The sequence below is a fragment of the Azolla caroliniana genome, unplaced genomic scaffold (genome assembly GCF_043228905.1).
Source record: "Azolla caroliniana isolate FFs.n. ecotype wild unplaced genomic scaffold, voAzoCaro1.0.p SCAF_11, whole genome shotgun sequence".
In the NCBI taxonomy this organism is placed as follows: Eukaryota; Viridiplantae; Streptophyta; class Polypodiopsida; order Salviniales; family Salviniaceae; genus Azolla; species Azolla caroliniana.
The window spans coordinates 19,654,726-19,678,480 of NW_028230446.1; the positions used below are offsets into that span (position 1 = coordinate 19,654,726).

General features: G+C 37.9%; 2 protein-coding genes and 1 pseudogene across 3 annotated transcripts; 1 reads left to right on the forward strand and 2 right to left on the reverse strand.

Annotated features, from left to right (window-relative positions):
• Positions 1 to 741: 741 nt before the first annotated feature.
• LOC147858368 (U-box domain-containing protein 35-like) lies at positions 742 to 9,192 on the reverse strand. Its single transcript, XM_087326848.1, has 10 exons — positions 8,900 to 9,192; positions 7,453 to 7,574; positions 7,242 to 7,363; positions 6,958 to 7,115; positions 5,653 to 6,272; positions 5,465 to 5,566; positions 2,596 to 3,024; positions 1,655 to 2,428; positions 895 to 1,178; positions 742 to 819 (listed from the first exon to the last, which is right to left on the reverse strand). The coding sequence occupies exons 1-9, from the start codon at positions 9,051 to 9,053 to the stop codon at positions 984 to 986; spliced, it is 2,676 nt and encodes an 891-aa protein (XP_087182974.1). The 5' UTR covers positions 9,054 to 9,192; the 3' UTR covers positions 742 to 819; positions 895 to 983.
• Positions 9,193 to 10,413: 1,221 nt separating this feature from the next.
• On the forward strand, positions 10,414 to 12,245 carry LOC147858369 (alpha-(1,4)-fucosyltransferase pseudogene; annotated as a pseudogene). The gene is made up of 3 exons (XR_015530512.1): positions 10,414 to 11,163; positions 11,327 to 11,500; positions 11,655 to 12,245. The product of XR_015530512.1 is annotated as an alpha-(1,4)-fucosyltransferase pseudogene (transcript).
• Positions 12,246 to 17,507: 5,262 nt separating this feature from the next.
• On the reverse strand, positions 17,508 to 20,347 carry LOC147858370 (cytochrome P450 704B1-like). Its single transcript, XM_087326849.1, has 5 exons — positions 19,785 to 20,347; positions 19,452 to 19,661; positions 18,491 to 19,318; positions 18,133 to 18,348; positions 17,508 to 18,032 (listed from the first exon to the last, which is right to left on the reverse strand). The coding sequence occupies exons 1-5, from the start codon at positions 20,241 to 20,243 to the stop codon at positions 17,853 to 17,855; spliced, it is 1,893 nt and encodes a 630-aa protein (XP_087182975.1). The 5' UTR covers positions 20,244 to 20,347; the 3' UTR covers positions 17,508 to 17,852.
• Between the last annotated feature and the right edge of the window lie 3,408 nt (positions 20,348 to 23,755).

Genomic DNA, 23,755 nt, shown 5'->3' on the forward strand with positions numbered 1-23,755 from the left:
AAAAAATCTTGTTTGCAACAAAATTTGATATCAAAGTATCTTGCTTTCAGTAGAATTCAATGACGATAATCACCCTTCACAAAGAACTTCCTAGATAAAATAAAAGAATCTTGTTTAAAATAAAAGTGGTCAAGGCCTTTGAATGAGTTAATATGGTAAAAGAGAACTTTTTCATAACAACGCAAGTGATTACCAAAGTTTCAGCTCAAACTGAACCAAACCTTTAAACCATAGCTTAATGGTTTATAGGTTCGAAGATAAATAAACAGTTTGGTTTGGTTTCAAATGTTACTAATTAGTTTGGTTTCAGTTTGGTTCGGTTTATAGGTTAGAAAATACTCCTAAATTTTTCCTATAGGCTCTAACTTTTAACTTATTAAAATTTATATGCATTATATTTAGAGTCTCCTTTTTCATTTATGATGATTAAATATTATAAGTATGATCAAATTTATGATAAGTATGATGACAAAATTTATGATGATTTTCTCACACAAATTTATAATAAGTATAATTATCAATATCAATAAAAAATGGTTTGGTTCTAAATATTCCGTAAACGGTTTGGCTCTAAACAATTCGATTTAAATAGCTTCATAAATTTTAAACAGTTTGGATTGGGTTTTTTATGAATAAATGGTTTGGTTTGGTTTCAAGGCCAAGAAACCGAACTGGGCCCATTGCTACAAGTGATACTGACGATCAAGGCATCCAAGGAAAAGAGTATATATTAACTGGCTGTTGTTGTATAAGTGAATCTTTATTTACCATAATAATCTTTTGTACAAACATTGTTCTTATATGCAATTGACATTATAATACAAAATTGATACTAGTTCTCCGTGTTAAAGTACATACATTGTTGTTATATGCTATTGACATTATATTACAATTTACAACATTGATACTAGTTCTCCATGTTAAAGTACAGCAATAATCTACATTTGGTATTGGTGTAATGCACAAAACGTTGATCTCCAAGCTCAAGCTGACTCGAAGACCATCCGTTGCTTCCACTCTTGAATCGCCAAACGCAATGCGTGATTAGGAGTTAATTGCTTGTGCTTCAACTTCAAATTAGTCATTGGAGAAGTTTTGTGATCTTGAAGCCATTGTTTAATTCTCCCGTATTCATATGTAAAACCATCAGCAGCAATATGAGGTTCTCCCATTATCTCCTACCATGCCAACATTAAAAAATATAAGAGGTTGTTGCCCAAGTTACTTACCACCCTATCTCTATCGTTTAATATAATGCCACTATCAAAATGATATAAGATAGATGAATGTCCAAGTTTCTTTTGACTACCAAATTAATAATTAAACTTGTAGAGAAAGACCTAGGGAACATTTGAGAAAATGCAGTTCAAATCTTATTCTAGAATAAGTCTCCATGGCTATCTTAATGGCAGCATAAGCATTCTGTTCCTATGCCAGTAGGTGATCATCTGAATTTTATTACTGGAAAGCGTTTAACATTCCGTTAATGCAGAGCAAAGCCCGATTGCCAAGATTTCAGAAACTTAACATACCTTTTTTAAAATAAACCATTAGTCAAAACAGCACTCATGGTTACTGTTAAAACACTTCAGGGACATCAGACAAGAAATAGCTGCATATGAACCTAAAATCACAAATGTTGACTCCTACATACCTTTGATATCGGGCACTGGAAAAAGCTGGGAATAACTCCTCTTTGGCCATCATTAACACTTTCCTTGTTCCATGCCACTTGCACAAGGTAGTCATCAGCGAAGGTTCTGAGTTTATCCAGTTTTGGCAAAACAGTATTCAGTTCTGGCCTGCTCTTCCGTTTCAATTCAGAGCATTCTATAGCAAGGAGTGCCATCTCTGTAGCTTCATTAATTGGCCAATTACCAGCTGTTGGATCAAGGACCTCACTTAATTTATTTTGTTCTACAGCATTTTCAATACACTTAATCAATCCAGTTGGGCTTTTGCCTGTCAGAAGCTGTAACATAACAAGCCCAAAGGCATACACATCAGATTTGGGTGTGAAGACCCCTGTCCTTTGGTACTCTGGATCAATATATGCATATGTGCCAACAGGTGTAGTATCTCTATAATATGTGACGCTGTCAGATATATTGCCCGGGGCTAAACGTGCCAAACCCACATCACCAAGCTTACTTATCATGTTTCTATCTAAAAGAATATTTGCAGGTTTCAGATCCCTGTGGACATAGGGATTTGGCTTTGCTGAATGAAGGAACAGTAAGGCGGTTGCGACTTCAGCAGCAATACGAAACCGAGTATGCCATGCTAATGGTGGTGTGGCTCCCTTACAGAACAGCCTATCTTCTAAGCTACCATTGGCCAAGTATTCATACACTAAACAGCCCTTCTCAGGACAAGCTCCCAACAAGAGGACCAGGTGTGGATGATGCATCCGGCTCAAAAGTTCAATCTACACCAAGATACCAAAAAACAGTTTATGGTCAAGATCGATGAAAAGAAACAAATATCTTGAGTCATGTAAAACCCAGCTCTTACAAGAGCTCTTTTCATCTTGTTCATATCTTCATTGGTAACAGGATAGAAGAACCCTTAACTCATATACAACTTAAAACCAACCTCTTGCTGGAACTCCTTTGGACCTTGCACAGCATCATGCTTCAAAGCTTTTATGGCTACAGTTGTATGATGCAGTTTCCCTTTGAAGACTGGACCATAACCACCCACTCCTATTTGATTCGAGTCTGAGAATCCATCCGTGGCTTGACTCAGTTCTTCATATTCATACTTTCTATATTTGGTTTTTGCTAGTTGAAGTGCAGCTAGGGCTTCTTGTCTATTTAATGCTTCGTTGTTAGCTCGAACTTCAGCCTCTTTACGTCTTGCAGCCTCATCTTCAGCTGCCAATTTGGCAGCCTCCAGAGCCATCAGGATCTCATCATACTTCCTTGATTCTTCTGCTGCTTCCTGTCTGGAAGCCTTTGCTAGAAGCAATGCCTGCTCTCGTTTCTTTTCTTCCTTTTTCGCAAGGGTATTGAGCTCTGCTGCCTGCAAACAGCATCAAAAGCTTACCTTATTAAGACATTTAGACACAAAAACTTCACATATCAAAAATTAAGGATGAACCGACTTTCCTACTTCCTAGTTCTCTGCATTAACAGAGTAGGTAAGAATTATTCTTTTACGCTCCCAGAATCTCCATAAATGAAGAAGTGGAAGCATGGAAACAACAAAAAATGACGTTATACATTTCCCTCATATTATTTCGTTTTTCGTTTTATACTATCTTGATTTTCCTGTAGATATAGAATGTACTAAGAAAACAATCTGATTATAGGTTTTGTGTGTAAATACCTTCTAAATTTATACGACTCTAAACCCTGGTTTCTATCTTGATAAAGCCCAAATTTTGAGATAACTATTGTATCAATAATATTAAACTCAAAGATGAGACAACATCCAGTAAACTTCTCTCAGCTGTCAGTTGATTGTACTTTATCTTGGAGCATAGAGCCATGAGAAATCAAGCAATGTTGATGGGAACTAGTAACCAGAATTGGCTGAGAGGAGCTAACACTGTACAGAATCTCAACCAGGTCAGCTAACAACAGATGATGCAACCAGGACATGGATGCAAGGAATCCAAATGACTAAGGAGATAAGTAATCCCCATCAAGCAGCACTATGTGCATAATTTGTAACAGCATATTAGAGGCACTTCAGTTGAACAAGTCAAGGAATTTATTTCTGCAAACCTGTGCTATTATCATTTTGCGTTATACTTTGATCTATGTTTCCATTTTTTAATCGAATCTTGTACAGTTTGGATTGGTTTTGCTGTGAATTATGTTTGCATGCTCCTCTTGTTAGCTTGAAATTAGAAACTTTCACTTGGCAAATAAGCCAGTCCTATACAATGAGTGGCATCAATAATGTTTTTTACTCATCATGGAATTTGACCCCCAGTTGGCTCCAAAGACTGGTGCTCTTTTTTAGTATTTCTTTAGGAACTACTATGGACACTCCTAATTGCCTTAGGCAGAGTGGACTCACAACTCAGAGGCATCATAACACTCAGAGGGACTTAGGGATTTGACACTACTAAATTTTTATAATAAATATATAACTTATAAGATATAAATAAATAAGTATTCGTTTTATTTTTAATAAATAAATAAAATAAAATAAAGACTCATTAATTTCTCACTTTTTATTCCCCCAAAATTTATGGATATTTTTATTTTGACATTAAAAATAGTACTTTAAACTAATCATATCTTCAAAGTTCATACTAATCATATTTGTATAATAAATATAAAAATATTCGATTTTTAAAAATTAATTAATTGATTGATTAATTAAAATAAGTTTTATAAACTCTCTTGACACTATAATCTATTAATAAATAATTGTTCTTTTTTTGGTGAAATAAATTTATTTAAATAAATAAATAAATATTTTATATTTATTTTGCAAAACGAATGGTTTTTTAATATTCTTAGGGCCATTTCGTATTCTCGAATATTGAGAATATTGCACATGGAGAATATCACGAATATCACGCATGTGTCAATCTATGGTTCCAATGATGAGAAACTCAACCTGATGCTTCTAGTTATTTGGTTTTAGGAAGCTAGTGTAGAAAGCTTTTTTATTTTAATTCTTATATTACTTACATTAACGATTTAACATTAACAATGGAAACCTCTTCTGAACCTTCATAAGACCAGATTATGATGTTTAACACAACTGAGGCATGGATGACTAGGTTAGATCATTGATTTCTAGGACAGACAGTATAGCACAGAAAACCATATTCACATTCACGGAACCCCATTTCTCCTTGAAAGTGACATGCAGCTTTTGGAACACTTGAAAGTTCTGAGCATCACAGACCAAAGTATGGATGTTCAGTACATTGCTCACATCCTGTCTTGTTGAAGATATGGTAATCCGGGATCAAGCCTTTGCACAACAAAAGATTGGAAAACATGCAACATGAAAAAGGCATTCAATGCGATGATTACCTGAATGTTAAGAAGGAGAATGTCAGTACCATATGAGATAGTTAGAGACGAGTGGTGAGTAGCCTCAATAGTCACTGAGGCACATTTCAATGTTGTGACTTCATTCAATGAGGCACCACTGCAAATGGTCAGTTCTGATTCATGTATAGATCTTGCAAAGGTCAAATGAACTATTTCTATGCACAAATGAAACGGCTGGCTCCAACTACATGGCATGGATAATGCCTCACAAGACATTGTTTTCTGAAATCATGATCAGAAATTGTTTTGACCTTGGAAGATAATTTACTAAGCAATCGGTGACTGTTTTCCAGGAGAGTCTCAGAATTAAAAGCAGCTGGGACCAACTTTCCTGTAGTCTGAGTTAAATAGCTTCAAAATTATAGACCTGGGGTTTTTCCTTTTTATCGACAATTTTTAATTTTGGGAAATAAAAGATTAATTTTCTTTTCATACTTTACCCTCTGCATGGCTAAGGCTGTTGCTTGTTCAGCCTTAACAACTCGCTGTTGGGCTACCTCAAGCTCAAGCTTCAATTTCTCCAATTCATTAAGCTCTTCATCCTGGAGATTTAAGAGGCAAGGGCTCATTAAATGGAAAATTAGGATATCAAGCTCGTTAAGGAGAATTCTTAGTGTTCAAGTCTTGCCTGAATAGAAATCACACGTTGCAATCTAGAAATATCTAATGGCATCTTTGTAACATATTTTTCTTTAGAATCATGTTCAGAATCATTGCTGATTTGTGTGATGGATTCAACACTTTGTCCATGAATAGAATTACATATCAGTATAGAATTTAATTTTTCAGAGAAGTGCGTGGAAGAAACTTCACTAATACTACGATCCAGTATTTTGTGGTTGTCATCCAATTTGGCTGATGCATGAATTTCCTTATGATTTGTCGTATCTTGAGAATGCTCATCAAGACATATTTTTTCAACACTCGGAATTCTCAAATGCATAAATGACTTTGATGTAGCATCATCTGCATTATATGAATCATTCATGGATGTAGTTTGATATCGTGAAGTGTTACTCAAGGACCGCTGTGACTCTGAGAAACTTTGTTTGTCATATTGACCATGCATAAAGTTGATGCTGGATGCAGCTCTTGCTCTTTGCAGTGGTAAAGACTGTGTTATTACCCCTCTACCATCTTCATGCAGCTTTCTGGGATCAAGATGTTGAAGATGCTCCTCAAGAAACTCACCAGTTAGAATACTGTCATCAGAATTTGATGATAAGCTATTTCTTCTTTTCTTTTCATCTGGAACAGACAAATATTGTAACTTCGTATATGAGAGATAGAAGATAAGTCAAATATATGAAAGCCACTCGAGATATCACAGCTAGTTAACCTTGTAAAGGACATATTTATAGAAGATTTAGTTATATTTTAGATTGTACTTCTGTTCTTTTCATCTGGAACAGACAGATAAAATAATTTCATATATCAGATAGTAGATAAGTCGAATACATGAACCCCACCTTGTAAAGGATATATTTATAGAAGATTTAATTTTACTACTTACTAGCGGCATTTGAATTAATCCTTGAAGAGCAGATATAATGACTAAAACACTCTGTTTCCCTGGTGTCAACCAAGTATCTCATTTTCACTTCTTGATGTTTTCACAGCTATATATTTCATAAACAGAAAGAGTTCAATCTTAAAAAGTAAATATTCCTCTTCTTTGTATATGAATTAGTACCAAAGAATTAACAAAACAAGGCACGCCTCCAATAACTGATTTCAAAACAAGCATGCAACTGGATAAATATTCTTATCATGAAATGTCCCAATGTCAGAGGTTCACTTGTAAAAACAAAATCCCAGAAAGTATATGGAAACTCAAACAGTGTATCTACTTAAAAACATTTGGAGTTGTCATGACTGGTATAAAATTAATATGAGTACAAAACAGGGTTCAGCACTAGATATTTGAAAATACCGTTTGGATTACAGTTGCTCAACATATTGATGCTAGCGGCAGAGCTCAGTCTTGCTTCTTTAACAGACAAAAGCTTTTCCTTGGATACTACAAAGATTGAACAATGTTCTGGTGCATTCCTCACAACATAGTCTGCGATACCATCCCGCTTCATTTTTCTGAATATAAAACATAATTGTCATCAGAGTTTTACTGCAATATAGAAAAGTTGATGTTTGCTGTCCTCTTAGCTGAGGAGCTAATGCCTGGTGGCATATCCTTGGAAGCTGCAAGATCAATATTACCTGAATAGAGCATTTCCTGTTGATGTCCCAATGATCAATTTCTTCACATTTAAGCGGCAAACTTGATCCAGAATTGAAAGAGCTATTTTATCACTTTCCACGATAATGAACTCTGCTCGAACCTTTTTTAGAAAAGTAAAAAGTAGTGATTCCTAATGCATCCGAGGAGAGGTACTAAAAATGAAAGAAAACTTGCAATGGTCAGTGTTACCTGCCGTGCATCACAAAGACTCCGATGAGCTTGCAATTCTTGGTCTGTTTTTGATTGGACATCTCTTTTGTATGCAGCCACAATCCAAGGGTTTAACTTATTGATTGGAACTAAGTTTCCAACTGTATGTCCGAAAGTGCAATCAGATCTCATTTGAAGTACAAATATGTATAGAGAGTATAACTATATATTTATAGCACATCCGATCATAATTTTAAGATGGCTGATGATTATTAGAAGACTGAATTTGCTTGAGCAGCCAAGCACGCTGGGTTGAAAACTGATAATAATTTTATTTATCATCATATACAATATATGGGGTTTGTGACCATGATGAGCCAACATTAGCACCTTTAACTTTCTCTACCATGTGTCTCTAGTATATGGAAGCAATTGTTGGGAGGCTCAAATTCTACTGCCTATTTAGGAACCATTGTCATTTCTGACCACATCAGCAAATTAAGTCACTTGGAAAACATATCATGCAAGGGTATTCGGTGACACAAACATGGGTCCAAGACACTCATATTTTCAACATAAACATAAGCATCGTACATCAATTTTCCCTTTTAGTTATACCTTTATGAAACCAGAATAGTTTGGACATTAGGAATTAAGTGAAAGAAGTGAATGCTAGTAAGGAGGAAAGATAAACTAATGTCTCATATGAAGCCTAAATGTCCTTTTGCAAAGGTATGAGTTAGTATATATGAAAATATTCTCATCTTGGAGAACAATAAACCAAAATAAACTTGCCTATTCCCATTAGTTAAGAACGTAAACTTCATAGCTTCAATGGCCTCAAACTTGTGCCTTTGAAAGATCACCAATATGGGCTGTTCTAAGATTGAGAGGTCTCCAAAGTGAGGAAAGCACCTTCAGCATCAGGTGACAATTGGTTTGAATTTTCAATACAAGGGATTGAGAGGAAATGGTGCCTTCCTGTTCTGCCAATTGTTTTGATGAGATAAGTGGCAATCTTGATGACATCATGCAATTGGAACCATTCTTGCTTTCCAGCATACCAATAATGCTGTCCTATCTGTTCTGATGATCGTTTTTTATGAGATAACCTCTCAAATGTTTTGATATAAGTCATTAACACAAATTTCAGGCCACATTTTATTGTGGGCGATGATTTGCTCATTATTAATTCAATCATGGTCGCAGTCATTCCACTCCCACTCGTTCAGATTATTATCTCCATTCAAAGTCTAGCTCTACTTCTAATTCTATATTACAGTAATCTCCAAATCTCAACGATTATGTGTGCTATGAGGGCTTGGTTATCCAGTTTCCATCCCGTTGAGAAGAATATGGTGAGCTAACCGCAATTTTGTCGTAGTTCTTAGAATTGTATATGTTCTCATATGGGAAATACATATCCTCCAGGGATTCCTTGCCAAGGATAGAATATTATTGAATTAATACGGGAAGAGACACTTACGTGGGTCGGGAATAAACCGAACAGGCGGGCGCACGTGCACAAGCTTCAGAACACCTCCTCCTGGGACATGAAAATTGTTGTCAATCGCCCATTTCACTGCTGCCAAGCTGCTAGAGTGCCTGCAAACAGCCACCATCACAACCTCGTCCGCCATTCCCGTCTAGTATTCGTGACACTTTCTCCTTTCTGGATACAACCCTGGCCCAAAAACCCTAGATCTTGCCTTCTGAAGATACCACACCCACGCCTACATATCACTGATAAGGTAAGGTAAGGGTCTGCTCTGTAAGAGAGAGTGCAGATATGTCGGTCAGATGACTGCAACATAAAGGTCATCTCTTGACCTTGACCAGGTCAATTGTGTGCCATAGATTTGTCCACAAAAGATCGGCCGTGGATTCACATTCACTGACCGCCAATGAAACATTGGGACATGGACAACATTTCCTTTCGGATCCCATGCCTGCTAGCCACCACGATCAAGATGCTTACCTTGCAATGGATGGGACATGTGCTTAGGAGCATCATGTTGTGAGGGCGGATTGACTCAAGCATGTCCTAGATAGAATACATGTGTTTCGTGAGCGTGTCGAACACTTATCCGATGTTCCACAAACATAACCAAACAATATGCATCCTCTTCGATCTGAAGCCATGCATTCTATATGTGCTTAGGAGCATCATGTTGTGAGGGCGGATTGACTCAAGCATGTCCTAGATAGAATACATGTGTTTCGTGAGCGTGTCGAACACTTATCCGATGTTCCACAAACATAACCAAACAATATGCATCCTCTTCGATCTGATGCCATGCATTCTATCCATCTCCCACTCGAATAGCAAAAACCATATGGCCAAATCGACTCCTCTTATACGCTATATGCATATGTTCGTGTCAACATGAAGAGTAGTTTGTGTAAGCATTAAAATGGACAAGGAGTCTTGATAGACTTACGTAGAAGGAAGAATGACAAGACAGGACCGCGAGCTTTATGGCTTTGAAATGTTAGAGCGACTTATCGAGAAAGAAATCATGCGGCTACAAAAGCACGTAAGCATAGTAGAGTTTGTGTGTCATTGCATGTATGTATCCCACCATCCAAAGTAAGCTATTATGGATATCCATGATTTTGAAACTCTCATATTTACAAGTGAATTCATCTACTTTATTTGGTCGACAAGACATTCCGATGCGAATGTAGTGGTGTGGTGTAAACTAGAATCGGGCGAGCAACGAGAGAGACTAAGAACCAGGAGCGTGGCGAGTGCTTAAACCAAAGAGACAAGGTTTTTGTATGATGGAAGAGACAAATGCCTGTCCAATGTCCATTGTCCAGAAGCTATAGCTATAGCTAAGCACAGTGTGAAAGGGAGAGAGTGTGTGGGAGGGGGGACATTATACCGTTAATTCTGTTGAATCATTCTTGCTGCTCCAAAATCCATGGAAACACAGAGACAGATACACAGACATGCATGCAATGCAATCCACGAAAATGATGAAAAGGAGCGCAGTGATGAGTACATCAGAAAGAGCAGGACAAAGAAGAAGCGCAGCATCATTGCTCATGGCTGCCTCCTCCTCCTGCTGCTGCAATGCAAGGGAGCAGCTCTGTAACTATAGAAACCACTTCTCATGTCGCTCTGCCACCAGATGCATGCTGATCGCCGCGGCAATCTTTGTCCTCGTGTCCTGCATGTTTCTATTCAGTACGGATCCTCTTCCTGGCGGCTGCAATGGCGGCGGCCCTGGCCATTGCCGGATTCGGCCTGCGCTTCTTGATGTGCTACACCTTCGTGACAGAGTTGCAGTGCCCTTCTCTGTGTCACAGCAGGAATCCATGGCTCTCAATCGCAGCTTCAGTCGCCTGTCCGAGGCATACAGAGCGTGGGATGAGCGTGTGGGGTGCGAGAGCTTCCGAGCATCGCATGTCAACAACAGTAGTAGCTCCTCTCATCACCATCTTCATCTTCGTCATGCTCATAATGCGTCTAGCATGGCAGACCATGATCATGGTACCATGACCTACAGAAACCCTAGCCTGCAGAGTCCATACGGTCCGGGCACCACATCGTGCACCTCCATGAAACTCCGGCATGTCTCGGTCCTCGTCAAGCGCTGGCGTTGGCTCCCGGACAACCTCCACAACCTCTACAGTTGTGTCGGATACTCCTCGTGTGGTCTCACTTGTTTATGGACCAAATCCCCAGCACTCGCAGATGCTCCCGATGCGCTCCTCTTCGAAACCGCAAACCCTCCTCCCCAGGTATATGCACTTCTTTATGCAAATTTACGATGATGTCCATCGTTCATCCGATGTCTTCACACTAGGCCTCTAGTACTGCTCGAATTTTGTTTGCTCTTCTCAGTATTGTCTCATGATGGTCTTAATATGATTTATAACTGCTCTTGAACTTACATAATTATAGAGGATAAAAGGGGAGCCCTTGAGAGTCTACATGGACCTAGAACCTGGACGGAGGTCTAGCGGCTATGAAGATATCTTCGTAAGCTACCACGCTGGTGACACTTTACAGGCCACCTATGCTGGAGCATCATTCCATATCCATCGTAGTTTCTTCACATCTTCAATCAAGAGAAATGTACGTGTACTATAATATATACTACTCTCTAGTGACGACTGATATCGAGGGTCATGTAATTAGTTGGACACATTTTATAATTTGCTTAGGCCATTATTGCTATTGAATTATCTTGTATCAGATCATTGATGGTTTTTTTCTAAACCCATTGTAGGATGCATTGGTGTATTGGTCTTCATCACATTGTGTGCCCGCAAGATCGTCATTAGCACGGGAGCTTCTTGAGCATTTGCCCCATCATTCATTTGGCAAATGTATCAAGAATGTACCAGGAGGTGAGACTGCCATATTGACAATGTACCCTGAGTGTAAAAGTTCTGATGATCATGGCAGCAGTAGTGAATATTGGGCATATCATTTGCATTGTGCTATGTCCCACTACAAATTCGTATTAGCGATTGAGAACACAATGACAGAGTCTTATGTGACCGAGAAGCTCTTCTATGCTCTAGATGCCGGTGCTATCCCAATATACTTTGGTGCTCCCAATGTTAGGGATTTTGTGCCCCCACATTCCATCATAGATGGTTCAACATTTGCAACCTTGGAGCGGTTGGCAGATTATGTGAAGGAGGTGGCTACTAGTCCGATATTGTACGCTGAATACCATGCATGGAGGAGGTGTGGGGTGATGGGGCCTTACCATCACACCAGGGCTGTGAGCTTGGATTCCCTCCCTTGTAGGCTATGTGCTCTTGTGAGCAAGTATGGGGGTAGAGACTATACTCCTCAACCAACCACTTAATTTACTAGATAGTTAGATATATATAGATGTATATATGGGTAACAAAGTGTTACTACTACTTCCTAGGCTTCCTTGCCTTCAAAAAGAAATATTTATTTATTCATCTAACGTGTCACTTTCAAATGTCATCCGAGATAAGAAGAGAGGGAGAGAGTCATAGACGGAGATGGAGACATCGTGTATGTGTGTGTGTGTGTGTGTGTGTGTGTGTTGTGAAGTAGTACAATAGAAATCAAACATCTTTACATATATTCTTCCCTTGGGTCATTGTATAAAAATATTTATTGGCTCACTCAATGCTCAATGATGTTTGCATGTTTGGTTTGGCCCATCACTTAAATATTAATCAACATGAATAGTCAATTAATGAATAGTTTATGACAAGGAATGAGGGAATTCACTTGGAATATATTTGCCGCCAATTCAATATGGCAATAAAAAATGGACAACTAAAAAGGCTAATGGTAAGTGAATTCAAGTCCTATAATCTATTGTTTGCATTCAACACAAATTGTTTATAAAAGACTGGACCTAGCCTATAGGTAAACGTGAGACCTTTTGTTTAATCACCATTATTGGAATGATATATACACACTTAAATAGTTAAGATATTCTCTTGATCTAATGTAACCCATGCTTTCCATTCTTAACATAAAACTTGAAGTTTCTCCTTCCTAACTAATGGGAAAGTAGCTTCATTTTGAAAGAAAAAAAAAACAACTTGAAGTTTCTTTGTTTAATTTGTCTAGGACGGATTTTAGGAATGTTCACTCCTCACAAATAGAGAAATAATAGGGAGAAAGTACCTTATCAAAAGCCACAATCTTCTCTCTTTTCTTTTTTCACAAAGATAGCATACATACAAAACAATATGATGATACAAACAAACATCAATTAATCCTATTTGAATAGTTTGGATCTAATTTTTTAAGATGTATTTCACATCAACGTAACTCCTCTCAAGACAAGGTACCCATTAACACTCCTTGCAAGACCTGACAAAAAACTTTTCCTTTTAGCTTACCTACTTATTGTTGTAGATTATTAAATAAGAATCCATTTCTCATACTCCAATTATACAATAAATGTGATCTTCTCGTATCTTTTTTCATATAAATAGGTTATATATTAAGTTAGAATATATGCAATGATCACTATTTTTTGTAACTATCTAACTAGCTAATGTGATTGAAGGTATTGATGCATTTTCTTGAATGTCAATGAGGTTATGTTGTGAGCATAGACGAATCCCTGACAATTGCTCAAGTAGTTTACGGTTTTGAGGGTGGTGGCCCCCAAAAATATTATAGTTCCCTTATACTCATACGATAGTGTGACAAGCTAATACCATCAACTAGAAACCAAGTCAAATTAAGTAGATCTGTCAATACTTGTCATTAATAGGGGGATAGTGATTGGTTTAAGTATGTCGATCGATGTACACATACGTACCTACCACTTGGTGCACATTGATTGAAGGAGGAATCTTGAGTTGTGTATAAATATACAAAAAGCTCATGTGAAAAAATCTTAATTATCTGGAGTTGCATTTAAGTTCAAATTTGTGAGTGTGAAAATGGACAACATCATTATGTACTTGTATAAGGATTATAATCATTCCCCTTATTACTCTATCTTGCATTAGCCTCAAATGGGACGATGAACGATGAATAATTGTTCTAAGAACGATGAACCCTCAAATGGGAAGAAAGGGCCTTTTCTAAGATGTGATTCTCTCTCTTCTTTTATGGTAAAGGTAGTATATATAGTAACAAATCCAACGGCAATACTATTGGAATAGTAGTAATCTTATGGGAAGGCAAATCCTTCAAGGTGTTTTAAAGCTAGTTGCCATAAAGGACAATGTACCCGTCAAATGGGGAGAAAAGACCTTTGCATAAGATGTGATGTTTCCTGTTCATTTTTTGTGAAAGTGGTATATCTACATTAAAAAAATCTAATGATACAAAAATACCTTATTAATCATATAATCTTAAGACAAGGTAAATCAAAGTGTTGTAAACTAGTTGTTATATAGGTAACTAACAAAGCGATATTATGGAAGTGATGATCTTATGACAAGGTAAATAAAAGTGTTGGAAGACTAGTTGTGATATAGGTAACTACTCTAACGAGAAGATATCCATCGAATCGAGAGAAAGGGCCTCTTGCGGAATATGTATTCTCTCTTGTCTTTTTATAGCAATACGATGATTCAAAAATCTCTAATTAATCCTATTAGAACATTGAGAACTAGATGGCATAAACGTAACCACTCTAAGGACAAGGTTCCCATAAAGCTAAGTTGTGTTAACTGACAAATTGGGTTTCATTCTACCTTACATATCATTCAACTCCATGAAGAAGACCAAATAAGAACCAAATTCTCATACTCCAACAAAATGAGTTAAAATGGCCTATGTAGAAGATGTTATCTTTTCCCTTCTTCTTTCCAATAAGGAGAATATATGTGTATGTGTGTGTATTAAACAACCAACTATACAAAAAGCCTTTCTTAATCTTGAATAGTGATATTTTTATGACAATATCAACCCTTCATGGTGTTGTAACACTAGCCAACATTATGATAACGTCTCTTACTTTTGAGTTGTGAGAGTGGTACCAAATCAAGGCAAACAAGGTACCCACAAACCTATGTTGCAAGAATTGACCAATTAGTTTTCCTAAAAGCTTATCTACTTATATTGTTGTAAGTGGTTGAGATTATCTAATAAGAGTTCAATAAGAATCCAAATGCATTGTGGACTCTTAAAAAATAAGGAGAAGGGGCCTTTGAAAATGATGTGATTTTTTTTCATAAAATTAGTATCAATAGAGGACGATAAGATCTTCCCTATTATGAATAGTGAAGATCTTATAGTTAGAAAAATGATTTAAGGTGTTATAAGACTAGTTGACATAAAGGCAAGTCTTGTGAGAATTGTGAGAATAAGGTGCCAATATTTTACAAAGCTAAGTTCCAAGGTTTGACATATTACTTTTCCTCTTTCCTTACTTTTTGTTGTTCTCATACACCAATCGTTTGAGAGGCCCTCCCAAAGTGGGGAGGAAGGCCTTTATCTCTTCATTTTTGGTAAGTAGTGATATACATACATACATACATACATACATACATACATACATACATATATATATGTAACGAGAACAAAAATAACACCCTTATCCTTATGGCAATCAAGCAAAACCCTTTAAGGTGTTGTGAGACAAGTTGGCATAATGGGAACTCTTGAGTGGCTAGGTACCCACCAAGCTCAATTGCAAGGACTAGCTTAACTATGAGCATTAGTTTTTCTTTTACGTTACCTACTTATTGTCGTACTCAGATTGTACCATAGAAGCCCATTTAAACCTATTCGTATACATTGGGGAGGGTAAGCTAAGAAACAAGAATATTTAATGATGCAGTAGTTCTAAGGGGTTATGTCTTGACTCTTTACTTTATCAGTCCAAGGTCCGGTCTTCATTTTATCCCCTTATCATTATATCTTTACTTAACAATAATATGTACCTAAATATTTTTGGTTTGAGTGCACATGTGCTAGAACTCTTGATGTTTCAAATTTTATATGAGAAATTAGAATCTTCTTCGTCACTCAACTTATATTTACAAAATAAGCCTCTATATTCTCCATTGTTTTCTCTATCTTTTTGCTCATTCTTGATTTTTCACGTAGTAGTTAACTTTATATCAAAGTTATAGAGATTCTACACTTATGGAATGCCTAGTGAGATAAGGCCATGATCGCTTGTAGTATTGGAGGGAAAATGTGATATTACTAAATACATGTGTTGTCATGTTCCCTAGTGGGCTTGCACATGGTCTTTCTATTCTCTGGGATGTTTGAGCCTTTGTTTGGATGTAGCCATCCCCTCCTTAAGGCATTTGTTTATATTTCTTATTCTCTACTTTATTGGAATCCCTCTTTTTGTTTTTGTTAACTTCCGTCCAATTCATCCCTTGAGCACATAAAAGCGATCATTCTAATAATGCCATCTATGCTACTTGCATGTGCAAGTATGGTCCATTGTCACTAGTAACTACCTCTCTTTAAAATCTCTTTTAGAATTATACAAGATACGCCTACGTGCAAAACCATTATATAAGTATGATCACAGATGCAATGGAATGTGGATAGGAGTAGCATGACTTGGAGTTAATGGCACAATTGGAAATAACAAAGATGATGCAGCACAATGTAAGGTCAGCTAATCCCGACTTCCAATGGAGCTTATACATGTACAACAATGGCTCGAAGTACGGTCATTCAACAATCATTGCCTTCATTTACTATGCATGGTTACCAATCTTAATTGTGTGTGATGCTATTAGCCTTAACTCCTCACAACCACTTGCCAATGAGTGCATCAAAGAGCTCTATTTATTTATTTTTTCCAAAACAATATTCTTCATTAGTATAAATTCTACATACATGAGAAAATGTTTTCCATGCTAGGTGGCACCAACATATATTCCTTTTGCCTTTTATTGGTCTAGCCTAGCCTTGTACTTTTGATCATTCTCAACTTCTAGAAATTGTGGAATGAGAAATCAAGAAAAATATATTTTTTCTTAGAGGTCTATTAAAATGAGTTAAAAGAAGTTTGGAATGAGTTGGCACAACAACATGTGTGTTACTTAAAAGAAAAAGCAGGACATTTTACTTTTTCTATGAATTGTCATATTTCCTAGTAGGCACTGGAGAATCGAAATCGTAAAGATAAAGTGTTAGGCTTTAGCGGCAAGCTTTCCTTCCTAATATGAATGAGCCTTGCATAAGTAAACGTGTGTGTGTGTGTGTGTGGCTAGCTTCAAAAGAATGTTTAAAATAGATAAGACACGCATGATACACAACCCAATAGGCATCTCTCTCATATGTATATGATGGGGTGCATTGTGAATTAAGAAGAGATCATGTGTGTGTGTTGTGTACACTTCATAATAAGGAGAATTAAGATAGCTAAGATACACCCATGTTGCGATCCCAATACTGAATGTTTGTATCATCAGTCAATGTGGGTGGGTGGGTGTGGTTCACACTCCACTAGAAGAATTAAAAATAGATGAGGGAGACACATCAACGTGGAACCCAATTCATTTTCATATTGTGTGTATGTATTGTTAAATGGAGGACAATCAATCTTCCATCTTCTGCTTTTTGCAAATTCTTTTTCTTAATGTTCTCCTTATGTATTTTAGTTTCAATTTAGTTGTTGTTTGGCATATTTAATTCTTCAAACCAATGTTTATTTTGTATCCATTTTGAATCATTTTATGTACACGATTTGTTTATTTTCTGATAATTCATTTCTACTATTTTCTTTTGTTTTGAAAAAGTTGTTTTCTTTTTAAATGTAAAATACAGTATACAGCGTTAGGCAAGGGAATTGCTTTCCAAAAGCAGTAAGTAGTCAGTGGTGGATCATGTGGAGAGGTATTACAGAGTTTTCCCAAAATAGTAAGTTATCATGCATTCATCATCTCCTTCTTCTTCTGTTAGGTCTTGTTTGCACAGGAATCTGCAATCCAATCTTGAAAAAGGAATGGTGCAAAATATTGGATTACAGATGAAATGTACTTCTTCTTCTTCATCTTCTAAGGGAGAAGTTTAGCTTCAACCCATGCTTCATGCTCATCACTGCCATCATCCTGTACATCACGGGGTGGTCAGGAACAAGCTCGAATCGGAAGAAGCGGAGGAGCAGAGCCGCTGTGATCTTCATTTGAAGGTATGCAGCATCTTTACCCAAGCACATCCTTGGTCCCGCCTATATAAACATCACTCATTAGATCCATGAATGAAGGGCGAATCAATCTTTATGATAAAACTTTGAGTTAGTGATTCGCTGTTATTATGTTAAGTAGTACCTGAAATGCAGTAAACTTGAAAGGGGACTCAGGTTGTACGAATAATTTGCCATCTTCGTGACTTCGCAGCCATCTCTCAGGTTTAAATTCGAGAGCGTCTTCGCCCCATAAGAATGGCATGCGTCCCATGGAGTAAGGGATGTAGGCAATTTGATCGCCTGCCTTCAATACCGTCCCATCAGGCAGCACATCATCACTCAATGTGGTCTTCCCATCCTACACAATTACAGATGAGCATATTATGTAAACAGATGATCAAACTTAGCTAAGTATTAAACCATGGCATTCATACATACACGCCTACAGATCAACAAGAAGCAAGTGATATCGGAGCATATGGAAATTATCTATAATTTACCCTAGGGACGGCAGGATGCAACCGAAGTGTCTCTGCGATTGCAGCATGGAGGTATGGCATTTGGGTTTGAAGGTTGTCATATGTCAACAGTTCGGTGAACTCTGTAAATTCCCGAGAATTAAGAGGCTCTTGTTGACGATGCCGAGAATCATCATTGGGATGAGTCACATTGGTTGTTGCCCTAAGCTTTTCAAGCTCCAAGAGCTCCACAAAGACTCTCTCTTGTTTGTCTGGATGGTTACACATGCAGTAGAGGAACCAGGAGAGAGTACTTCCTGTTGTATCTCGTCCGGCCAAAATGAAGTTTATCATTGCATCCCGCACTTCTTCGAGCTGTCCGCAGCTTTTCTGGCTCGCCTCTTCCTCCACCAAATAGTTAGTCGATATACGATTCGCTGTCTTACTACTAATGTCTTCGCTGGCGAGTTGTATTATAAATCGTGATAGAAGATCCGGTGCATCTGGAACGAATTCCTTCAATGCCATGGGCGCGTATTGATTTGCATTACCATCATTAGTTGTGATGCTCGCATCTGCAATATTCATGGCCTGATCTATGAGTTGCACCCTTCTTTTATGAATGACATCTGCCAAGAACTGTTTGAACTTGCCGAGCTCCTCCCGGAAGATCTTTTCCGATCCGACATCTAGATATCTCTGTATTCTCCACCATGGGAACATGTACCTCCGAGTTATCATCTCTTGAGCATTGTCCAGGGCCTTTGCTACAGCGCTGTATGGACATGCCGACGGGTTGGACAGAGTATCGAACTCCTCTCCGAGTACTACTTGGCAGATCGAATCGAATGTCATTGCAAGGAGAAGCTCCTGTCATAATTACACGGCAAAATATCCGAGAGAATAGGTTAAGAGTTGTTTCAATGAATACGAAATTTCTGAGCCAAAAAAACCTATTGCATCAATGCGGAGCAGATAATACTCTAATATTCATGATTCACACCTGCATATCAACTCCTTGGCTTGCTGTAGTGACGAGTACATTAACAAGCTTCAGCGCGTTGGTTGTGTAGACTGTAGAGCTTAGCTTCCTGAGCTTCTTTACAGAGAATTCTAGACTAGCAAGCTTTCGGTGGGATTTCCAAAGATTACCATCGGTGTTGAGGATGCCATTCCCGAGCATATCGAATTGCCGGGAGTGCAAATCTTCCCCCTGCAGTCAATAATTCAATGCATCATGAATATTATTGAACAAAGATCATCCGAACATTTAGCAAAAAAACAAAATGATTTGATTGAGCAAAGGTATAAACAATGAATCGAAGTGATTGGGAACCTTGGGGAAATTCGCAAAGTTGGTCTTCAGGATGTGTTCAATGTTGGCCGGGTCTACGGTGAGGTAAGAAGTGCGTCCCAGCGTACGCATCTTGACAGTGCGGTGTTTATGGTCGAAGAATGTGGTAATCCAGTCGAGGAGGCGGTCGTAATTTCGTGCCGCTTCCAGCTGCGCGCCCAACAAGGGCCACGTCTTCGGGTCTCTACTTCCGCACTGTGCTCGCCGATAGGCCCACAGGTACAACAGGGCCCCAGCCAACAATGTGAATAGCGAAGTGAAGAATACTGTGATGAGTTGAGAGCTTGGGATGTGATTCATCGAGGACCATACATAAGGTAGTGTGCCATCGATTATGTAGGCCGGTCCACCACCACTTCTGGGGTGAGAGGCCGGCAATATAATGAATTCACCACCGCTACTGCGAACACTTCCACTGCTGCTACCATTACAAAGATTCATCGATGAATTACAGGTAAAAACACACAGAAAAAAAATGATATGCAAGGTTTTGAATTTCGTCCAATGGATAAGAATCGAACAAGAGGTATGGAACAAAGGATAAGTAAGATAGATGTAATATATATATATAGTGTGAGATTTGATGTGGAGTAGGAAGAGGGAGAAAGAAGGTGCAGGTTATGTCTTATGAATATTGTGAGGAAGTGCACACTCATTTAGCATTATATATATGTGTGTGTGTATATGTAGAGAGGGGAGGCCAGGCCGCCATGGAGAAGAAGTAGAAGGGAGAGCCAAGTCATCAGTGGCTTCTTTTCTTCTAGTTGGTGGTTCTGCTCATATTGGTGCTGATTTAATTAGTATTATCATTATTATATGTTAAGTGAATGGGGGCCTGGTCAAAAAAACCCCAAGTTTTTGATATAAAAAAAAAGGAAGAAGCAGCCTTTTTCAAATTATCAGCCAAGAAGAAGTTGAATAATTCGTTCAGTAGCAACGGCAGTTACAGGTGGGCAAGCAAGATGATGTGGTCCTCCTTTATATTATTCTGTATTTGATTACTCTATTTGTTCCTGGATGTAAAATTCCTGTAGCTTGATTCACACAAAAACATTACGAAACCGTCAAATCAGATGGATTGTTGGGTCCGTGCCGTGCACTCCATATCTTATAATCTGCAGACTACCCCCCCCCCCCCCCCCCCCCTACCAAACACCTTGAATTCCGTCTTTCATCCATCTCTGTTTCTTGCGGCAATTCGTTGAACATACATACATATAATTGGGGGTAATTTTCGTCGTAATTGGGGAAGTAATCGGGCCGATTCCGAGGTCAAAAGAAAAAAGAAGGTAAGAATGAAAGAATGAAAGAAAAGAACCCCACCACATCAGGGATCACGCAAAGTCATCTCTCTACCTTTCTATGATTTTGTGCTCACATCCTGTCAATGCTTCCCCTTTCCTCACAACTCCTTTTTAACCTTTTTTTTAAACATTGTATATTATTATGTACATATTGTTGTGATCTGACCTGACCCTTGAATCGTTCTTTAGGGCTTCTACGCTTTTAGACATCAACGCCAGAAATTTGTTGAGTGCTAATTCTAGAGGGCATTAAATCAGGGATCGTTGGGAGAGATTAAATGGTTCTGACTAGTAATCAATCCAGTGCTTTATCCTTCTTTTTTGAGAAGAATTTATTAATACATAGTTGCCAAAACATGAAATTCGCAGTTTAGTTAGGGTAACTAAGTGTTAGATCACGGGTATAACAGTTCAGTTATCACCAAATCTTAGAGAGATTAATCACTAGAAATGGTCGGCTTCACCCTTTGATTAGATGAAATAGGAGAGATAAATCATGGAAAATGACTAATTAAAGATTCAATTAAGATAATTGAAAGGAATTTGGAGCGATGGTCCGCTTGCTAAGGCTGTGCAATTAGACAATTAATTAGAGATATTGGGATAGATGAATCGCCAGAAATGATGGATATGGTACTTAATTAGATGGTTAAGAGTGGCTGAATCGACACAGACTACTTGAGAAAGATATAAGTGCGAGAATTCTTGTTTTGTATATGTACCCTTCTTCTTGTCCAATCACATGGCTGGCTTCCTTTTGCATCCCAAACCTAATGTCCCTAGGCCCTACACATAATTTGTCACCCTCGAGTGGTCGCAAATCATGGCTCATATAATGCATTACACATTGGTTGTGACATGTTTAATTACTTTGTGAGGCTCTGAGTTTTCGGGAATGAATCACGCTCTTGTTCCGGGAAAGGATCCCTTCACTAATGTTTGTGCACGTGTATTGCAAATGGGTTAAGAGTTTGAATGAATGTTGCAATAGTAATGGAGAAGACTGTGAATGGCGCTAGAGTTCAAATGAGTCTATTGATATTTAAAACAAAAACATGGAACAATTGACGTAATGATAATGTCGACCATCTAGGAGCTAGTGGCAAAAGAGTGAGTTCAAATGGGTATAATTGAAACGATAACAAAGAACAATGGGGATTGGGGTGATAATAATGTAGATTATTTAGGAGTTGTTGTCGGCAAATGCAATTAGGTAAATGTTAGTGAAGTCTCCAAGTTTGTCACATATGTAGCAACAACTATGATGACCAATAATGACAACTCATGAGATCAAATGGATCTAATTGTAATGATAAAAGGAGTAGCAAGGACCAATAATGATAATGTAGGCCATTGTGGAGGTAGTTGCAAAAGTGGTTGGCTTGATGTGAATGAATGTTCCAAGATGGGCGAAATATACTGAATGGTATCTTTTGATGTTATTGAATGTTCCAAGATGGGCAATATATGGTGGATGAATCATAAATGGCAGCAAAATCCACTACATGGTAACTCATGAACTATGATAACACTTTCCAACAAAACTAGGAGATCCAATAATAGAAACCATCATGCTCAATAAAGTTTCCTTGAAGGGTCATGCAAGTACGTACTCTTGGATGGTGTTTATTGAGTAGGTAAGGACCCCATGAAAAATTAAGCCCATCACATGTGAGAACAACAACCACATGAGTGTTCAATTAGCAACCAACTCATTGTTGTTAGTCCAATATACTTCAAAATCTAGCTCTTGTGGGCATCAAATCGAGTCCATCACCTCAAGAAAACAATTGTGCTTGTTCAAAGGTGAGCATGGACGACTCCTCCCGAGTGGATAAGTAGAGAATATGTTTGTTGAACGGATGGTTCACAGTGGAAGGGGACATTTTTTTTTTGCGCCCGACTATGGAAACCATGGGTTGGAAGCGAGGGTGGTATGTTGCGTCATCTTTTGCTAGAAAGTGAGTTCCACACGTTCAACATGAGGATTGACCACACGTTTCGACATGAATAAAATAACATAGCCTTCGGTTGATGGAAGTTTGTGGTCCACGTGATCTCCGAGAGAACGGATCGAAGGTGTGTGACGGGTTTTTAGGAGAACAGATGTGGGTGAAGGTGTGTAGGAATTAACAATCGACAACGGTTCGGCTTGAACCGAACCGAACCGAACCGAACCACAAAAGCGCGACTTAACGGTTTAAACGGTTCTGGGTTTTTTAACGGTTCTTTTCAGTTTCAACAGTTAGAACCGCAGTTTAAACGGTTTAACAATTTTTTATTTATTTTAAAATTTAAAAAAAAATAAAATTGTTTTTAAACAATTTTTTCATTTTCATGTCTTATTCTCGCATTTTAGGAAAATCTTTAAAATTTTGAAAATTTAAATAATGAAATATTTTTAAATTAAAATATTGACCTAAGCTGAAAACCGAACTACGAAACCGTGGTTTTACCGGTTTGATTTTTTTTTTTAATGGTTTGGTTTAACGGTTTCGTGGTTCGGTTTTGGTTTTAAAAATTTTAAACGGTTCGGTTTTGATCCTCTCGAACCGAACTGTTGTCGATTGTTAATAGGAAATCAGAATCGAAGAATAGCTACCGAGCGAGCGAGCGAGCATTGGTGTCGGCCACGAGAAGTGTGAAACG